Source organism: Dermatophagoides pteronyssinus, unplaced genomic scaffold (genome assembly GCF_027571235.1).
Source record: "Dermatophagoides pteronyssinus isolate colony J.1.1.1.1 unplaced genomic scaffold, Derpt_VIB-CSIC_2022.12 sq0028, whole genome shotgun sequence".
Lineage (NCBI taxonomy): Eukaryota > Metazoa > Arthropoda > Arachnida > Sarcoptiformes > Pyroglyphidae > Dermatophagoides > Dermatophagoides pteronyssinus.
Window position 1 is genome coordinate 7,832 of NW_027461552.1, and position 20,512 is coordinate 28,343.

General features: G+C 27.0%; 1 protein-coding gene across 1 annotated transcript in view; it reads left to right on the plus strand.

Moving 5' to 3' along the window:
- The first annotated feature begins 297 nt into the window (after window positions 1-297).
- The window catches only part of LOC113792011 (uncharacterized), a 32,232-nt gene continuing 12,017 nt past the window's right edge, over window positions 298-20,512 (plus strand). Inside the window, exons 1-3 of the mRNA XM_027341876.2 lie at window positions 298-793; window positions 887-1,524; window positions 1,938-2,625. Of these exons, the coding sequence (XP_027197677.2) occupies window positions 525-793; window positions 887-1,524; window positions 1,938-2,625 (1,595 nt within the window). The 5' untranslated portion in view covers window positions 298-524. The remainder of the gene's footprint in view (window positions 794-886; window positions 1,525-1,937; window positions 2,626-20,512) is intronic.

Consider the following 20,512-nt stretch of genomic DNA (forward strand, 5'->3'; position numbering starts at 1 on the left):
ATGGCTGAAAATGTGATCCCAAAATAGTGACTTTATATTTGTCAATTTGCATTCTTCGATTAGATTGAATTTCAAATGAATCAAAATGACCATGATTATTGTTTGTTTGCATCAAAAATTCGAATATTTAAATTAATTTTATGGTTTTTTTTCTTTGTTGAAATTGCTGCGGCTAACACAATTGTTAATAATGTTCGTCATTGATTTTTTTTTTGAAATGAAATTTAATTCAATTATTTTCCAAGATTAAAATATATTTAAAGAAATTTTTCATTTTAATTGTTTATTTCTTTTTGTTTTTCTTTTGAATTTCTTACAGGTTTTGCTTTAATCGATTGATTGATTAATATCTCGATAAAAAATACATTAAATTATCATCTAAAATCAGAGCCGTTATTCTTTTTTATTGATTTCTTTCAAGATATTATCATCGTGGTCATCTGTGACAAAAAAACAAAGAAAAGTTAATTTTTATTCCGTTTTTTTCTTTTCTTTACTTGTATCTCTGTGTTTAATATCAATTGATGACGGTGGCTAATAACGCCCAAACAATCAATATTGTAAATGCACCAATGTATTTTTGTTGTTTTCTACGTCGAATGCGTTTGAAAGAACGTATTCTAGTATTATTGATCGGTGTAACATGTTGTCTTGTTTGTACATTTTTGGTATTGACAACAAATTCACAGATCAATAATGATCTGACCAACAATAATAATGATGATCAACTTATTAGTCCAGCAGCAGCTGTATCGAATTATGATGTTGGTGGTGGTGATCCCGATCTATCAAGGTATTAATCATTTTTGAAAATAATTAATTCTATATCGATTGATGTAATGATTATCATTTTTTTGTTGAAATTATTAATTTTCAATACACATAGATCATCACAACAATTAGGACATAATAATTTTAATGTAGCTTTTGTAAATAATAACGAAATAGCATCTGTAAATGGTCCATCATCATTATCGTCGTCGTCTGCAAGATTAATCAATGCCAAATCATCAATAACGACGATTACAGCAACATCAAAATCTCCATATTTATCATCATCATCATTGCAAACAGATGATAAAATGACGATAGGAAAAAGTAAAAATCGAAAACGATTTCTTCATCAAAAACAACAACGACAAAAAACCGAATCACCACAAAAACAACAATCGTCTAGTAATAGTTTATATCCGCTTAATGAAAAAATTATTGTTAGTAAAAAGTATTGGAAAAATAAATGGCGACAACAATTGGCAGTTGTCGAACAGAATATTGAGAATCTAAATGATAGTGAAGATGTTCCGATAAATTCAAATGATGGTGGAAGTAGAAAATTCATGACTACAAGTCAATTAGCTGCAGCCGCTGTTAATAATGATGGTGGTACTATCATACAACCAACAACAAATACATTCTATGATGATGGTGAAGATGTCATCGATGGTGACAATAATCGTATGACAGGAGGTGGTGGTATTGCCACTGGTGATGGTATCACTGTTACTAAATTAATCAATTCAAAAGGTTAGTAGAAATCTTGTCACACATAATATTCGAAGGTTATGAACGGGAAAACAAAATTCTAAAAATATCACACCCACATACTTCGAGAAAAATACTGTCACCTTGTTTGTCAATGCAGAATTTTTCAGTCAATTTTTTTCATTTGAATTACAAAAACATTCATATTATTCATACGTTTGCATCGTCATCATTATCAAATGGATCGATAATGATGGTACCATATGTTCGAATATTGAAAAATTCTAGATTAGAAAAAATTAATCAAATTCATAATGTACGACGATCACGATTATCTATTATTAAGGATATGAATGATAAAAATATCAAATTTGTTCAACAACAACAACAACAACTACAACGATTATTATTTCTATGTTTAATGTTTATAATTTTGTTATTATCATTATATCTAGCCAATCGTTATAATGTTGATAATTCACCCAATAATATTGATGGAGTTGGTGGCGGTGGGGATCTAAGTCATGATGTATTGAGTAAAAGTGATGTAACAGCAGCAGCAGGAACTATCATCAAACATGATGATAATCGACAACAACAACAACATCAAACAAAATCAATGATAAGTAGTAATAATAAATCACGAATTGTTGATATGACAGCTAGTCATAATCAACAACAAAATGATCGATCAGATAATCGATTAATATCAAAAACAACTGATGATCATCATCATCAAAAAAATGAGCTTTTTGAATCGGTGAAACAATTTACCCATTTAAAACATCAACAACAACAACAAGATAGACAACAAACATCTAATAATAGTTTATTAGAAAATAGAATATCATCAATTCAACAACAACAATCACAAATAAAAGATAGATTTATTGATCTTCAACAGATGCTTCGTTATGTAATGGAAGAACAATGGAATCTTACTGAACAAAAACGACGACATGAACAATTTAATTTACCCGATATAATGATCAACAACAACAACAATAATAATAATAATGATGATTATAATATGATGGCAAACGATGACAATGACCGTGATGATGTTAATAGAAAAATTAATCGATTGATTCCAACAACAACAACAAATGCTATTACCTTGAACAATTTGGATTCATCACAACGGTAAGTGATTAACATCGTTTTTTATTATTATTTACATTTCCAATATATAAAATGACATCGAATAAATATTCTTTGTTTAGTTAGTTAGTTAGTTATAGATGAATCCAAAATTAATTTACACCATCGACATTTAGTTATTTTGTGTGTGTGTATAATAACATTAGTCTTATTCATAAATATTGATTGCTTTCTTTGAGTGAGTGAATCTTTATCCTTAACTTTTTCCTTTTTTTCATTATATTGGCAATGTAAGCAGTAAAATGACTAAAATGAGAATTTCAATAATGAAAATAACCATATATTCTCTTTATTTTTTTTCCCTTAATGATAAGTCGAATATTGATGATGATTGAGGCAATTTAAACATAAATATTCTGGAACCTTGTTCACATTTATTTTCTAAAAGAACAACCTTTTGATGAGAGGAAAAAAGAAAGAATCGGTAATATGGTTATGTTGTTGTTGTTGTTGTTGATGACGGAAACCTCCCATTTTCTTGTGTTTCAATTTTTGTTTTTTGTTTGTTTGTTGTTCCATCAATTTCTATCCTACATGGTTTAATAACCATGTTTGGTTTAAGGTTATATTAAATAGCTTGGTCTTGTTGTTGTTTCGAATAAAAGCGATTGCCATGATGATGATAGTATGTTCCATTTTTTTCCAAATTGATCTCTATGATAAGAAAAATAAAATAAACTTATCTGGTAACGTTCTTTGAAATTTATTTCATTCTATTCTCGAAACACTACTATTCTCCGGTTATTATTTAAATCGAAAAACGTTTTTTTTTGTTGTGATTTTTTGTTCTCTCTGTCTTTTTCTTCGGTTTTTATAGAAATATGTGTTTGTCGAATCGATTAAGATAAAATTTCAATGATGATGATGATGATTTTGTTGATAAGATTGTTGATGTCTTTTCTTTTTCTCCCATTCATTTCTCTATTCTTATATGATTCTTGTGTATGTTTATATCGCACACATACATTCACTCGATCTCATTATCTGAATTTAAAATTATTCGTTAAATTCTGTTTTTTTTAGAGCAAAAATTCAAGTTTTATTCCATTTTCTCTGTGCTATTACTTTGCACACATCATATACTTTCATTGGATTGATATATCTCTATGGATTTGAAATGAATTTTTTTTTGTTGCTGAAATGGAAATGAAAATGTTTTTCTTTTTTCATCTGGAAATTCTTTAAAATTCTTTATACTCTTAACTTCGAGTGATAAATCGAGTTAACTTATTTTGTTTGTTTTTTGTTTGACCCTTTTTTTTTGTTCTCTGTTTGGTTGAAATTGAAAAACAAAATGACAGAATGTAAAGAAAAAAGTATAGTTTTCATTCGGAGAGATCCAAGTGTTAATTTTCGAAAAAGGGTGTGAGATGATTGGGGAGAGGTGAGATAAGTTCAATCGAATTGAATTGAGAAATTTTTTTTCTTCGATTCTTGCCAAAGTTAATCAATTCACTCCAATCAGTCAGTCAGTCAATCATAGTCAGTAAATCAATCAAAAGTCACAAAACGGCAACCAGTAAAAGAAAAAACAAATCAATTTTGTTTACATTCTCTCTGTATTTGTATATTTTATTTTAATTTTTTGAAGTGAAAAAATTTACATTTTTATTTTTATTTGCTTAGTGTGATTTGAAAGCACCAACAACAAACAGGGATAAGAAGAAATAGAATTCACAATTCTGATCTGTCACCAATCAATTCACATTGATCAAACACATCAAACAAATCTGGTGTGGTGGTGAATGGGGGGGATATGTTGTAAAAATATGTAGCTTGTAACTCCAAAAAAATTTGTATGATTTTTCTGGTTGCAAATTTCAGTTTTTTTCTCCTTGTGAAAAAAAAGCTACCAGGAAAATTAAGCAAAAATAGTTGGTCGACCTTATTTTTTCCCTATGTGTATATAACCCAACTATAAAATTAATAAAAGATGGATGTATTTTTTTGAGTTTCTTTTTTTACATTTTCACATCGGTATGAATTAATTTTTTTGCCCACATTTTGTTCACATATATTTGACCAAGTTCAATGTGTCAATCTTTTAGCTGATGATGATAAGCAATGATAATGTTGTCCCGGTTTAGAATTCTTTTTTTTGTCTACCTACACAAATCATCTAAAATAACCATCATGTGTGTGTGAAGCAAAACAACAAGCGGTCAATGATGATAATAATAATAATTATTATTAATGATCAACCCCATGATGCTGTCAAACAACACAAGAAATTCAAAAAAAATCATGTTTGAAATATATTATTTATGTCACAATTGAATGAAATTCTTGAATTAACAGAAATGATCTTGTTTAATTCATAATTTTCAATGAATTTTGATAGTGTGTTAAAAACATCATTAACAACATTAACATCGACAAATGAATAAAGGAATTTTCAACATTTCAAACATTCGATACACGTCGAAAAAGTGATGATTATGTTATTATAATAATAATATATTGAAGAAAAAAGAGAGATGCGAAACACTAACTGAAACAAATTGGAAATTCTCTAGTTTATTTGAATTTCAAAACTTACATCTTCAACTGATGATTTGATGATGCGCTACTATCATCAGCAAGTATGAAATTGAAATTATAATGATGACTTGATCTAATCATTATTTATATCAATTGATTACATTTTTTATGAAAAAAAAGATGATGAATCCTAATTATGGATTTTCTTGTTGACAAAAGTATTCAGATTTTTTCACTGTCTTCTAAAAAAAACTTTTTTGTTCGTTATATATTTTTCCATCATGATAAAACAAAAAAAAATGAACGATTACAATAAAATATACAAGAGTGGGTAAAATATTCATTTATCGAAAATGATTTTCTATTCATGTTATTATATAATACATTCTATTCGGGACGATATGATTTTTATCATCATCAATACCAGACCATGTTTCTTACAACAACTACCACCAAAAAAAAAAAACATTACCATCATTACATGTATAAATTTTATTGGAATAGAATATGAAAAAGCCATCATCATTATTGTTATTATTATTATCATTATTATCATCATAAACATTGTATAAATATACAATGTAAATTTTTTTTGAATATACAAAAAAAATGAAATAAATGTGAGTTTATCATTTTTTTTATTATTGAAAAATAAAATTTCCGTTTCATTGATGATGATAATAATAATAATAATAGATTCGTTTATAGATTTTTAATAAATTTTGAATTTAAAATTCATATAATAAGTAAGAATTCAGGAAATTATTATTATTTTCTTTTTTTTGACGACAATGATAATAATCACAAATCCACGTATATTTCAATAATTTGAAAAAAAGTTTCATTAAAAATAACTTCAATTTTTACCTAGTTGTTTGGGTTTTTTCTGGATCAACGAAGAACAAAGAAAAAATGAATATTCCATCCATTCGAACGGATATTATATTCATCTTTTCACAATTTCATAATTATAATGATGATGATGAGATTAATTAGAATTTTTTTCATATTCACCCTGGAAAAGAGTTTTCTCAATTAATTTTTTTTGTCATCGTCGTTGATGTTATTAACAAAATATTCTGGTGTTTCATTGTGGTGGTGAGGTGGATATTGTGTTCATTACACACAGGATTTTATGAAACACAAGTTTTTTTGTTTCTTTACTACTTTGATTTAAATGACAAGTTCATTTCACCATTTCTATAGGTGTGTGGTTTTTTTTGTGGATTTCTATCTCCACTTCAGATGATACATTCTATTGTCGATATATTTTAATTATATAAGATTGATCTTAATTGTGTGTGTGTGTGTGTGTAAGATGTTTGAGGAATTTAAAGAAAATAATATAAGAATTATATATTCAAAAGTGATTGTCTTGCTGCAATTGACTTAAGCCGATTTTATTTTTTAGTTTTTCCTGATTATTATTATTATTATAATTGCTAGTGGGTTTGTTATATTGTTTCTATTTGCCATTTATTCTGAATTTAAATTCATTATGAAAAAAATAACTAAGAAAAATTAATCTTGATATATTATTCTTTTGAAATCTCAATTTTATTCTTACTTTTAATCTATAAATCGAAAATGTCAATGGCTAAGTGTAGGTGGATAACGAAACAAAAAAAATTCTAAATATTTTCTTTGCTTGTTTTTTTTGGAACCAATAGAGAGATATATCCATCAACTATTTCAATGAATGAGAAAGCCATAGTGAGAGAGAGAGAGAGAGAGAGAGAGAGAAAAGTTTTTGGCTTTTGTTTGTCTATATTTTGCCAAATATTTGAAAAAAATAACAAAAATATACGGTATTTTCAAATGGGGAAAAGATTTTTTGAAAAGAAATCAAATGTTGATTATGATGAGAGAACAAACGGAGAAAATAAAAGTTTAAAATTGACATTATCATCATAAGTGGCGATGTGTGGAATTTTTTTTGTTTGTTGTGAAAACAAAAAGAATATTTGTGCACGTCTTTCACATTTCAATGGTGAAAATGAAAACATTGAAATTTGTAATTTTTTAAAGTATCCGTTTCTGTTATTTGTTCCTGTGTGTGTGTGCTGATGGTGTGTGTAAATCTTGGAACAAATGCGCGGGTGTATGGTGTTTGAGGAAAGAAGAGTGAAATAGGAAAAAACTTTATCCTAAAATTCGTCCATTTTTGTTGTTGTTTTCATCCATCATCCAAGGGGAGATCGAAGTTGTTGTTTCTAAATTTCCTGCCTTACACAAACAACAATATCATAAGGTCAAAAACTGGGAGATTTTTTTTGGTTGTTAAATGAAACTTTATTTTTTTTCTTTGTTTCACATGATTTTTTCAGTTATTTTTGGTGCCACCAAAGTTATTCTGGTTTTTCCTGGATATTGAATTTCAATTTTTGTTCAAATGTTTTCACGATGGCAGTGATGGTACTCGGCACACACACACGTGCATTTTTTAAATTTTTGAAACGAACAAATGACACGCATTTATTCAATTTCGGTTTTGATCGGTCGGTATAGATGAAAAATATGGCTTTTGGGTTTATATTTGTAATTCCATACGTTTGCTATTTTGGAAATACGATTTTTATCATTCACATCATCATCAATAATAATAATAATAAACGGGTAGCACATTTCGGATGATTGAAAACCATGAAAAATAAAATATGAAATTGTCTCTTGAGGCAAATCCGGCAATTCTCTTTTTCATCCAACACACACTTTCAACCAAAAAAAATATAGGGCTAGAAAAAATTTTCATTTCATTTTTCTTTGGCATTTTCTCTGTCTACCGAAATTGGGGAAAAAATTTCATTTTTTTTTGACAATAAAATTTTTCGTTTTTGATTAGTTTTTTCCTGTATATATGAAATAATAATAATTTCAAATGTGAAAATCTTTTATTACCAGGTTTTGAACCAAAAATGATGTTATTTTTTTAGGTTTTCAAATTCTATTCTTGATTGTATTGAGAGAGGTAGAGTTGGTCAAATTTTATTCATAAATTATAAATGTGTTTGTTGTTTGTGAAAACTACAAATACAAAGTAACAATTTCATAGTTGTTTATGAGAAAAGACAGAAAATTACAATTTTAGAATTCCATTATGCTGGGTGTGTGTGTGTGTCATGATGATGGATGAATTGATATGAGGTGATGAATGATAATTTTTCTCTCTTTGATTACTATCATTATCTATTTTCATCACCTAATTGAATTCCATTTGAAGAGAGAGAAAAAAAAGAATTCTATCCATAGAATTTGGAAAACAATTAAATCAACTAAATCTTTATTTAGATTTTCAAAATTGTTTCATAATTTTCATTTCGTTATATTTTTATAACATTGAAAAATAAGTGAATTAATTGATAATTAATACCCTTGGTGTGTTAGTGTTTTCAAGAAACCAGAGAAAAATAGGTCAATTTTGTTTTAATTTGAAATTTTTTTTTGTTGTTGAAAATTTAAGTCACGTTCATCTGTGTATAACAACAATAACAGAAACAGTTATAAATCTGTTGAATCTCATTGAGTAAATCCTTTCTATGGTTTTATTTCAATGATAACATTATTCTTCTGTTGTTGTTGTTACCATCCTTTCAGAAAATATATTTAATATGCCCAAGGGTCATTGCCAAACCCATTCATTTAGCCATTATGTTTTTTTCTCTAATTTCAAATTAATTCAATGTTTTTCATACAAAATAAAATGACAAACATTTTCTTGCTAATCCAATTAATAGTTGTTTGTGAAAATATAATCAACAAAAACTTTTTCGAACAAGTGAAAAGAAAAATATTTTTTTAATAATTTCCAGAAATTTCTATTCTATCATTTATTCTTGGTCATCCTTTTGAATCCTTGACCAAAATGAAGTTGCTAACGGGTTTTTTCATTCATTTCATTAAACAATCAAAATCCATAGTGCCAATACCGGTAATAACCGGTATCTGTTGTTCATAAAATCATTTGAATCATCTAACTGCGTTGGTGTATTGAATGTCTATGTTTGCTTTATACACGATATCGATCAAACAAACAAAATGTCGAAAGAATTTTCTAAAAAACAAAATATTACGCCCAAAAATTCGTTTTTAAAATAATTATTCTATGTAAATATTCATTTTGATATTTTTGGTCTTTCAACAATTTTACTTTTCACCAACCGAAATCAATCTTGATGTTCATTTTGTTGTCCTGGATCCTTGTTGTCTATTTTGACCGATCTATAGATGAAAAAAAACTGATGATTATTATGTTAATATATACACATATTGTGACATTTATAACATCAAAAAAGAAAAGAAAAAAGACTTTAATGTTTGTTTAATAAAATAACAATAATAATAATTTACCAGCTTCGATGTAAATGGGGGTAATATATGTTTATTCTTTTTATTTTGTTCCATCAATTTCCCTCCGATTTATACATCAAATTCACCGGATAGATTTTCTATTAATCGAGCCATTTTATTATATGGAATTGGATGAATGACCGATTTTTTTGTTGTTGTTGTAGCTTTCAATTTATTTATTTACTATAGGCATTTCCGGTCATCATTCACATATATTTTCCATCCAAAAAAACGATCAAGAAAATTTATTTATTCTTGTTCTGTTGCCTGGATACATTCTTGTTCTGGTGTGATGATGACGAAAGATGAACCCATAGTGGTGGTGGTGTGTAGTGTGTGGCTAGAAAAAAAAACTAAAATCGGAAACATTAACATAAGAATATTCTCTTTCTTTCGTTAAGTATGATGTTTGTTTGTTCGGGTTGATTGATTGATTGATTGAATGGTTATGGTGTATATTGTGAGTCAGAAATCTATTTGATTGATTCTAATGCAAAAAGACATATATAGTTAAATTGAAATGATTTTTTTTCCAATTTTTGTCATTGATTTGATTCACTAATTGAGTTGAAATTTTATTTTTATTTTCTTTGGAAAAAAATATGGTACATCATTTTTCCCTTAAAATTGATGATAGGATTAGTTTGAAAAAAATAATAGAAATCAGAGGATTCTAGAAATTGAAATTGAATTCTGTGTTTTTTTGTCATTTTTGTTTTGTCAAGAGAAAAAAAAGACGTAATCATTTTTCTTCTATTCTTCTTTGCAAACAATTTGAATTTCCATTTTGTGTGTGAACGAACATTTCAATTTTTCAATCGATAAAAAGTGTGTGAGAGGTGAAAAAAAGCTTTAAATATGGGTTGTATTTTTTTCTTCTTTTTTTCCAAATTGTTTTTACATTTGCAAAATACATTCATTATTCATTGCAAACTTTTTTTTGTATGATGATGAAACAATTCCGATTCCCGGATATTTTATCCCGAAAACGGAATCATTTTTTCCCTATATATTCTAGGTTTAAAAAAATGGAAATTGATTACAATAATAAAATTCAAAATAATCAGAAATTCGGTAAACGATAATTTGAAATCGATGATGATGATGATGATGGAAAACAATACTGGCAATATTTACACTATTTGGATTTGTTGAATTTCGGATTCTTGTGAAAAATGAATAGTGTTTTCTTTCTCTTCGAATGCCAAGAAATGGCAATCTCCAACAATATGATGTATAATTTGATGACAATTTGATTTGATTTTGTTGACCATTTTCGTTCTGTATTCAATTCTTTCTGTATGTTTGTGAGAGTATGTACAGTACTCGCAATATTCAATTCATATGTAAATGTACTTATATTCTTGATTTAAAGAAAAAAGCAAAAGAAAAAAAAATTCTTTCAATCTTTCACGCTGTTTGTTTAATTGAAATCCATTCAATGGAAATCCAGAAGAAAAAGTTTTGATTTCCTTTTGAAAAGTGATTGTGAGAGATTGAGTGAGTGAGTGAAAAGAAAACTCAATTGATTTGAAGTGAAAGAAAAAGAAAAATTATTCAACAACGATTAAACTATTCATCGGTCACACTTTTCTAGATTTGGTGACACTTTCGAAAAAATATCAAATCAATTCACAATTTCAAATTCTCGTATATATTTAACCCAATCAAAAATTGGTCTTCAAATGGCTGTTTTGTTGCTGTTTTCCAGGAAAAAAACTCTGCAGCAAATGAAATTCTATGGACTGTTTTTTCTCCTGTTTCAAAAAAAAACTTTTACAAACAAAAATCCGTTATTTTGAAATGAATTTTTCTCATACAATCTGGATTCAATGGTCATTTATTCACTTGTTTACCCATACACCATATGGTATATTGAATGGATGTTCTAAATGTCAGTGGTCTTTTTCACTGATTGTATGATGTGTGTGTGTATTGTTGTTTGTTTGTTTGTCTCGATTGCTTCTCACTAATGGATCTTTTTCTTCCAAAACTATACTTTCTGAATACTTTTGTGTGTATGTGTCACATTAGATGATTTTTTTTCTTTCTCCTATGGATCATGTTTGAATTATTCTCCAATATTCATTGTATTTCAAATCAAAATAAATGTATGGAGAATATTCAGCTGCTGCCACTACTACAACATGACCAGAATATTTTCCCGAATGATGAATCTGATGAAAAATGTGTTTTTGTATTATGTTTCACAGGGAAAAAATGTCAATATTTAGTCATCGAATCCCTTGAACATTACATCATAATTATATTATCATCATCATTCCCAGGTCCATTTTTTTAGAAAAACGCCCTTTTGTTTTTTTTTTTCTTTGGCTAATGATATTGTGATGAATGTAATGATTATGTAACTGTCAATTGTTGTAATTAATAATCAATGATGATTGAATAATAATATTGATTCATATCATATCAATTTAACCTCATTTATTCAAATTAGCATCATAATCAAAATGGCAAAAAAAGAAAATATTTTATCTTTAAATAAATTTTTCTTGTTATTGTAGCATAGAATGACCAACAAATTGTTGTTGATGATGCTGGGGTAAGAAAAGATGAGTGGATTATAAGATTCAAAACCTAACTAACCTAATTTTTCAACTCTCTTGTGTGTGAGTGAGTTCTATGAATTTATTATGGATGCATTCATCCATTTTCAAATTCTTGTTGATTGTTTACTTGCGATGTTTTTTTTTGTGATTGAGAGTTGGAGTACTGGAGCGATAAAATATTTCTTCATCAAATTTCCAATCAAAATAAAAAATAAAAAATGGAAATTTCCAAATGGTACATGATTTATTTTCAACATTTTGTATATGATAATTTCCATTAGTTTATTGTTTTGTTGTTGATGAGATCGGTCTTTTCCCTATCGGCTGTTGGATGCAAATCAATCAAATTTTTCAAATATTCATTTGAAACATTGAACATTGATCCAAAATGACAATTTGAAAAACAACAACAACAAAAACAAGCCATATATCATAGAATTTCAAATTATAAAAGATTGTGTTTGCAAAAAAAAAACAATTCCATATGAATAATGAACAAATTCATTTGACGATTGATTTTGATTTTTCATTTTCTATTATGATTGTTTGGAGAACATAGATGAATATCAAATATCGACAACAAATGTATCGATTTATTATCTCTATATACGACCATATTTCAATTTTTATTTGGGATATCTCTTTGTATGTTATTTCCCTAAACTCGAATGTTTTTGTTTTTTTTCACTGAATTCTCAATTGAATTGAGTTCTTTGTTTCGTTTTGGTGTTATGCGAAAACTAAAGTGAAAATTTTCGGTTAATTAAAAAAAAAGTTAATTTTTTTCTATTATTATTGCAAACATTGAATTAATAAAATCATCATCATCACCATTGATGACTTTTGATTGTGAAATTTGTGTTTTGGTTTACTTTTTCAATTTTTTTCCGGTCATGATATAAATAATGATAAGTTTGGTTTTTTATCTTTTTTTTTGTTGTTGTTTATTTTTCATTACATTTGCTGTTGATTTGTTCCGAAATGCGAAACACAAATGAAATGAAATGATTCTCTTTAATAAGACAAACAAAATGAATAAATAAACTAAACAATATAATTTGCCAGAAAAATAATATATAATTCTCACAATATAATATTCTCTATAATATACGAAAATCAAAACTAGAAATTCTAGTAATTTATTTTCATTTGTTTATTATTATGAGGTTTTATTTATTAAAAACTTGTGAAAGTAAATAGTTAGAATAAATAATGGAACAATTTTAACATTTGATATTGTGTGTGTGTGTGTAATGTTTGATTCCAAAATGAATGAAAATTTATATTTAGTTGTTTTGTATGTCTATGTGTGTGTTTGAAGGTTATATAACTAATTATTGAAAATATCCGGACGTTAACAAACATAAAACTAATCAATCTGGCCATTTAATTATGTTTTGTATCGGTTTTTTGTATTGTCGTTGTTGTTGTTATGGATTTAAACGACCAAATGTATCCAAAAAGAGAATTTATGTGCTGAAATAACATTAACAACCATCAATAGAGATGAAAATGAAAATCCAGAATCATTCATTTGACAAACGTAATCAATGAATAAAAGAATCAATAAAAATAGTGAATCTCTCTTTCCTCTCTTACTTTTCTGAGCTGGCAAATTATTATTCATTTGTTTTAACATAATTGTCAATCATTATCATTGTTGTGTTTTACATATGTTATATATATGAAAATGATTGTTTCGTTCAAACTTTTCTTTTCAATTCCAATAACCAAATATGCACAAACTCACACACATACATTGAGAATAATTTCGTTAAAGAATGAGGAATTTATTAGTGTGCTTCGACAGATATAAATAGTACTACCTAAACAACAACAAAAAATCGATTATTGGATTTTTATTTCATTTTTCATACCTGAATCCTTAATAAAACTTTTTATTATTATAGATTATAAAAGAATTAGAGTCGGTCATAATGAGAAAAAAATTGGCTTTTTTACATTTTGATTTCAAAGGTTCCGTTGTTAGCGCAGCACACAGGAAAAAAATCTGTAGTAATTTAGGCTTATACAAACTTTATACAAAAGAATTTTTTTCTTGTTCCCAATCATCATCATCAAAAATTTTTATTCTTTTCAATCATTATTTTGTTGTTGTTTAGTACTTCCTGTGTCCTCGTTACTTTCTCTCTCTCTCTCTCTCTCTCTCTCTCTCTCTCTCTCTCTCTCTCTCTCTCTCTCTCTCTCTCTCTCTCTCTCTCTCTCTCTCTTTCAAAAATTCTATTGCTTAGTTTTTTTTTGAAAATGTTGACCCGATTGTTGTCATTCGTATTCCAAAATTTATTTTTTCCCGTTCGTAAATCAAGAATCACAAAATATATTTAATGATGTTTTTTTTGCTGCTGTTTGATGAAGAGAACACTATATAATATATGATAAGAGGGAATCTGTATGGAAACAATGAAAAATTGAACCTAGAAAGAAAATGGAGGGAAAATACATTCTTTTTGGCTGTGATTGGGAAAGAGAGAGAGAAAAAAAAAGAAAGAAAAAGGGATACACAGTATATAAGCCCAATGGATTAATGAATCTGTCTATCTTCTGTATACAGAAATAGGTAGTAGTAGTAAAAAATTATAATGAAAATTCTTGTTTTGTTTATGTGTGGGTGGTTTGGTTGGTTGTTTAAATGATGGGGGCAAAGTTGACTTAAAAAATACCACACACACATATCACACAGGAAACAGTTGAATTTACAGAATATTTATGGGTTTTACATCCATAATCGTTTCGTTTTGTTTTTGGTTTATTTTTACAAAAAAAAACTTTTTAACAATTTCTGTGGTTTTTAATAAAATTGTTGTTATTCTCGTTGGTTATTGTAAATTTCCAAGGTTTTATTTCTATTTCTATTTCTATCCTTTTTTTCAGTGATTTTTTTGAAGAATGTTGATAGAAAAGTTTGTTTGGAACAGACATTTTTTGGAGGAAAATTTCTTTTCATTCATTTCGTTTTTTTTTCTTACGAAAATATTTTCACTATTTTTCTTTGAGTGAATGACGATGGTGATATCTATCATTTTTTGTTCTTCATAAATATTTATTGTTATTAACATGAATCAAAACAAACAAAAAGTTGAAATTCAGTTTTTCATACAGCCGGTATACCTTGAATGAAAAATGAAAAAAAAATGAATGGGGTAATGTTGTTGTCGAGATGTTTACATTGTGTTCACTATTATGTTTGAAAGTTTCTCATTTGATAATTTGACAGATTTCATCCAAAAACATATATAACCAGGAAAAAATTTGTCGTTTGTTTCAATGTTGACACTTTTCACACTCTAGCAACAACAACCAAATGAAAGAATCGATGTTGAACAAAACTCTTTTGGATAAAAAAATACCTTTTTCTTTTGGATGAATAATTCTGAATTGTAAATTAACATGAAATGTGTAACATTTCTTATTATGAAATGGAGAAAAGAGGATTTATACGATCCATCAATCAATCAACCTGATCGATCGATCAAATTTAAAAAATTATTTAATAATCTTATAAAGATTTTTCAAAACGAAAAAAATTTGAATTTCAATATTTAAATTCATTTTTTCAAGTTTTCAAGCTTTTTTCATGTCTTTCATACAGGATAAAAATTCTTTATCGTTTACACTGATGAATGACAATAATTTTATTGAATAAAATTTGTTCAACAAAAAAAAAGGTCACTACAATTTTCAGCAAAAGTGCTATTTGAATCTAACAAAATTTCTCTCATGTTGCTGTTGTTGTTTTGAATTATGTTTTAAAATACCTTGAAAATGTTGAAACATTATTTCTTACTTGCTACATTGAAGATGATTATTATTATGACATTGATAAATTAGATAAACAAAGAATAATAATAATTCCATTTTATTCAAAAAGAAAAATTCAATTTTTTCTCATTCGTTTCTCCCAAACAAATATTTTGAATATCCATTTCTTCTGCCTGTTTATCCATGTTTCCGTCAAATAAATATGTATATTTTTTTCAAATGTTGTTCCCTGTGCACTACTTTCGATGACAAATTGGTTGTTGTTGCTTTTTCTCACACATATATCATATTTTTTTTTCTTTCATTCATTTCAGATGTTTCGATTCTTTGTTATATTTACCACGAATCTGACAACAACAACAACAACAACAAAAACAATAACAAAATCCCATATATTTTAGAAACAAGACTGAGTTATGATTACCACTAAAAATACCAAATAAACATTTTCATATTTCACAAGAGAGTTAGGATAGGAAAACAAAAATTATTGATGATTGACCCATAAGAGAATTATAATAAATTTTCATTCACTTTGGTAATACAAAAAAAGAAGAAGAAATATTAATCAATCTATTGTCATTTCTGTTAATATTCTCTCTCATTCATAAAGGATTAATTGTTTGTCATACATTTTTATTGTTGTCAAATTGATTTTTTATTTTTGTTTGTTACTATAGTTTTCACACGTATCAATCAATCAAATTAATATATTGTATTCTCGTTTTTATCTATTTATATTTTTCTATTTTAATTTGTAAAAAATGACAAAACAAAACGAAAGAAGAAATGATCAAAATAAGAAACTAAAAAACAAACAAACAAATTCAAATAGCATATTGTCTATTCGGTATTTGGGAAATAATCGATTATATCAATTAAATCAATTATTCCGGATCATCAAATCTTATCTATAATAATAATAATAATAACAAGAAAATCCTATATATTATATATTTGTATTACATACATTGATTCAATGTATTGCCAAAAAAGATGCTGATTGTAATGATTTTCCGGAGAATAGAAATAATCGTGGGTGCTTATGTTTTAGTAGTAAAATGGGTCTACAGAAAAAACAAAATAAAATCAATACTTTTTATCTTATGATCATTTCGATTGATTCAAATCAAACATACACACCACTTTATTCACATGATCAAGTTTTGGTGGTTTTTTCTTGGTTGGACACATTGGTTGGTTGGTTGGTTGGTTGGCCTAACATTTACAGCATTATTATTCATGTTGATTCTTTTGGGATAAAATTTATCTAGATCCATCTAGATAAATGTCTTGGTTTGGATTTTTTTTTCTTGTTTCGTTTTGAATAAAATAATCTTTATTCGTTTTTTTTTTGGTTTTGATGATCCAGAAAAAGTGGGTGGCGGTGATGATGATGGTCACCACCACCACTATTTGCAGTACAAACTTAAGTCTGTATCGTTTTGTTCTTGCTGTGGGTAAATCAACCAATCAATTGTTTTTTTTTTTTTTGCTTGTTATATCCATTCTTTGAATAAGAATTATACGATGATGATGTTGACGACGATGAAATAGTTTTTTCGCTTTGTGTGTATGTGTATTGTCTTTATAATAAAGATTAATGATCAAGATCATCATCATCATCATTGCTTAAGAAGACAGCTAAAAAAAAGAAGCTTTTTAAAGAAAAAAGCGGTAATTTTTTTTGAAAAAAAGTTCAAATTTCCACAAGAAAAGTTTTTTTTTCTTCTCGAATCCTCCGGCACCCAAAGAGATATAGTTGCATTCTTTATTTTTGCTTGAATGTGAATGACAAAAATCGATAGTATCGATTCGTTCAAATATAATATTTCCCCTTTGGATGTTCTGGTATTGAATTTTTTTTATTCAAAAAAAAATTATTTAAAAAAAAGAAGATCCTTTCAATTTACAATTTAGAGAGAAAAAATTCTACTGCCATTATTTTGTTTGTTTTATTTTCGGGTTCCGGCTACCCGAAATGAAAAGAAAAAAAAATGTTGTAACTATTTTCGAACTAGATTTTTCTTTTTCTTTTTGTTCAGTTCGGTGATGAAAAAAAATTGTCATTCCAAAGGATTTTGTTGAAAAAAAGTTTAATTTTTTTCTTGTTCTAGCTCATTTTGTCTTTTTTTTCCATTTGTTCTTCAAAAAAGAAAAGGGTGATTGTATAGTTTTTCAATTAAATGAATCATCGAATGAATTATAGTGAAACACATATAAATACATAAGAAGACAATGACAATTGTAAGAAAATGTGTCTATGATGTAATAATTGAATTGAAGTGATGATTGAGAAAATGGAAAAATAAATGAAATGAATATAAAAAGTCTAATCTAAAGGAGACAACTATTAGATGAATGGAAAATGTTTTCATCAATTTATTTTCTTTTTTTAAAGAAAAAAAAGAAGAAATGAAAATTCATTAAAATAAATTATCCCTGTTTTTTTTGTGTGTTCGCGCCACATTTGATTCTACTCATCATTATCAACTTTACAAATAAAAAACGTTGACAATATATCGCAGGGAAATTGTTATGGGTAAAAATCCAACAAAAAAAACTTGCATTGAAAATTATCATTATCATCATCATTATTTTCTTTGAAAGAAGTGAATATTAATGTTAAGTTTTTGGAAACATTTATCCTTATTTTTATCACTAAACTAGTATACTATTGTAGTTTCAAAAATGTTTATATTAATGTGATGATGATAAAATAGTAGTATCATAAAACGGTGGTACTCGTGTTTCATATATGATGATGATGATGATGAAAAATAATAATCAAATTAAAATTCAATTCTAGAATGAATGAGAAAAAAAAGAACAAAGAAAACAGTAGTCGAAAAAATAAATTATCCAATTTTGAATCATTAGATTGGTTTGTTGATGTCAATGTTTGTGTTTGGTGCGCTGTGCTAATGTTTTTTTATTGCAGCTTTGAAAATCTTCGATCGATTAATCGACAATAATTTTATCCAGAAATAATAAAATAAGCAGAAAAATGAGAGATCCAGAAAAAAAATCTGACTAACATCTGTAGGAAGAAGAAAAAATGAAAAAATATTGTTACAGCAAATTCCATCTTGCACTGTTTTTTTTCTGTTTTGTTTTGTTTTTTGTCCCAGATTTTCTTTCTGATTCAGGTCCGTGTTAACTGTGTTTTTGGTTTTCGGGTTGTTTTCGAATGAGAAAAAATATGTCCAAAAATGTTTAGTTGGTCCTTCTTTCTGGTTGATGTATATTCAATTGATCTTTTTTCCCCTTGCATCCACAGACACACACAAATACATACTCGATTCTATACACAGAAGAATCGATTTTTTTTTGTATCATCGATATGATCAAGCTATTTGGCCTGTTTATCGATGTTTGTTTTTTGTTTTGTTTCTTTTTTTCTTTTTTCGTTAGCCTAATCACAACGATGATTCAGCCAAATATTATTTATAAATATATTTCGTTTTTTTTGGATAATGTAAACTTAATATATCTCGAACAAAATATATTTTTAACACGAATAACCAAATTGAAAATGTTACTTACACAAACACACAATGATCAAATCATTTATCATTTGAAAACAAAAATCTATTTCTATTTCATTATTATCATTATCATATAATCTATGCTGTGTGTATGTCATTGTGTCTAATCATTCATTTCACATCTGCTTATCTTATTCAATAATGAAATATACATTGAGAATTAGTTAGTGAATGAGTGAGAGAAACAAAAAAAAATCAATTTGAAACTTCCGAAACGTTTTCGCTTGTCCGTTTCCTGTTGTTTTGTTTCAATTCTTTCAAATTTCAAATCTTTGAAACAAATAAACAATTTGTGATTAGTATTCACATTGCGACATTCGATCTTTAATCAAATTTTTAACTACTATCGCAGTGTGTGTTACATGTTCAGAATGGAAATAGAAATGCGAATCTTTTATTTTGTTCATCGCTTATCACCAAATGAAAAAAGCCAAATTCTGTATTTTTTTCATATCATTCATTCATTCGCTACTTCGAGCTAAACATTGGAATCTAAACAATGTTTAAATTGATTTGTGTCTTTCTTTTTGTTGTTGTAATTTTTCTTCATCATCTTTTCATTTTTTTTTCAATTCTTTCAATGTTTTCGGGTTTATATTTTAATAATAATGATGATAATAATAATGAACACAACACGACATCCATCATCATCTAAGGGCGCATTACATAACAAAATCAACCCTTGGCTTTTATCATCCAAATTTTTTTTTTTGTTTCATTCGGCTCAACTTTAGTCGTTGCTGTTTTTTTCCTAGTAATGATTTTATCATTTTTTTCACATTCACGAAAAGTTGACAATGTTTTTTTTTGTTTCATATTTTTTGTTTTTGTTTTGGATCGATTCCACAGAAAAATGTCAAAATATTATTTTGGTTGATCCAGTGTAAAATGTATGTGTTTTGAATGAAAATCCATAATCGGTGCTGATATATTTTCCATGCAGAGAAAAGTGTGGAAAGTCAAATAGATTATTATTATTATTATTAAGGACAAAACAAAAACAAGTAGATTGAGTGGTTAAAAATATATAAGCTTGAATGATCTGATCTGATGATGAAATTCTTGTTGATAAAAATAAAAGACTGACATATATAATCAACAACAGAAAATTGTTTTTTGTTTTCTTGTATTAAAGTGGTGAAT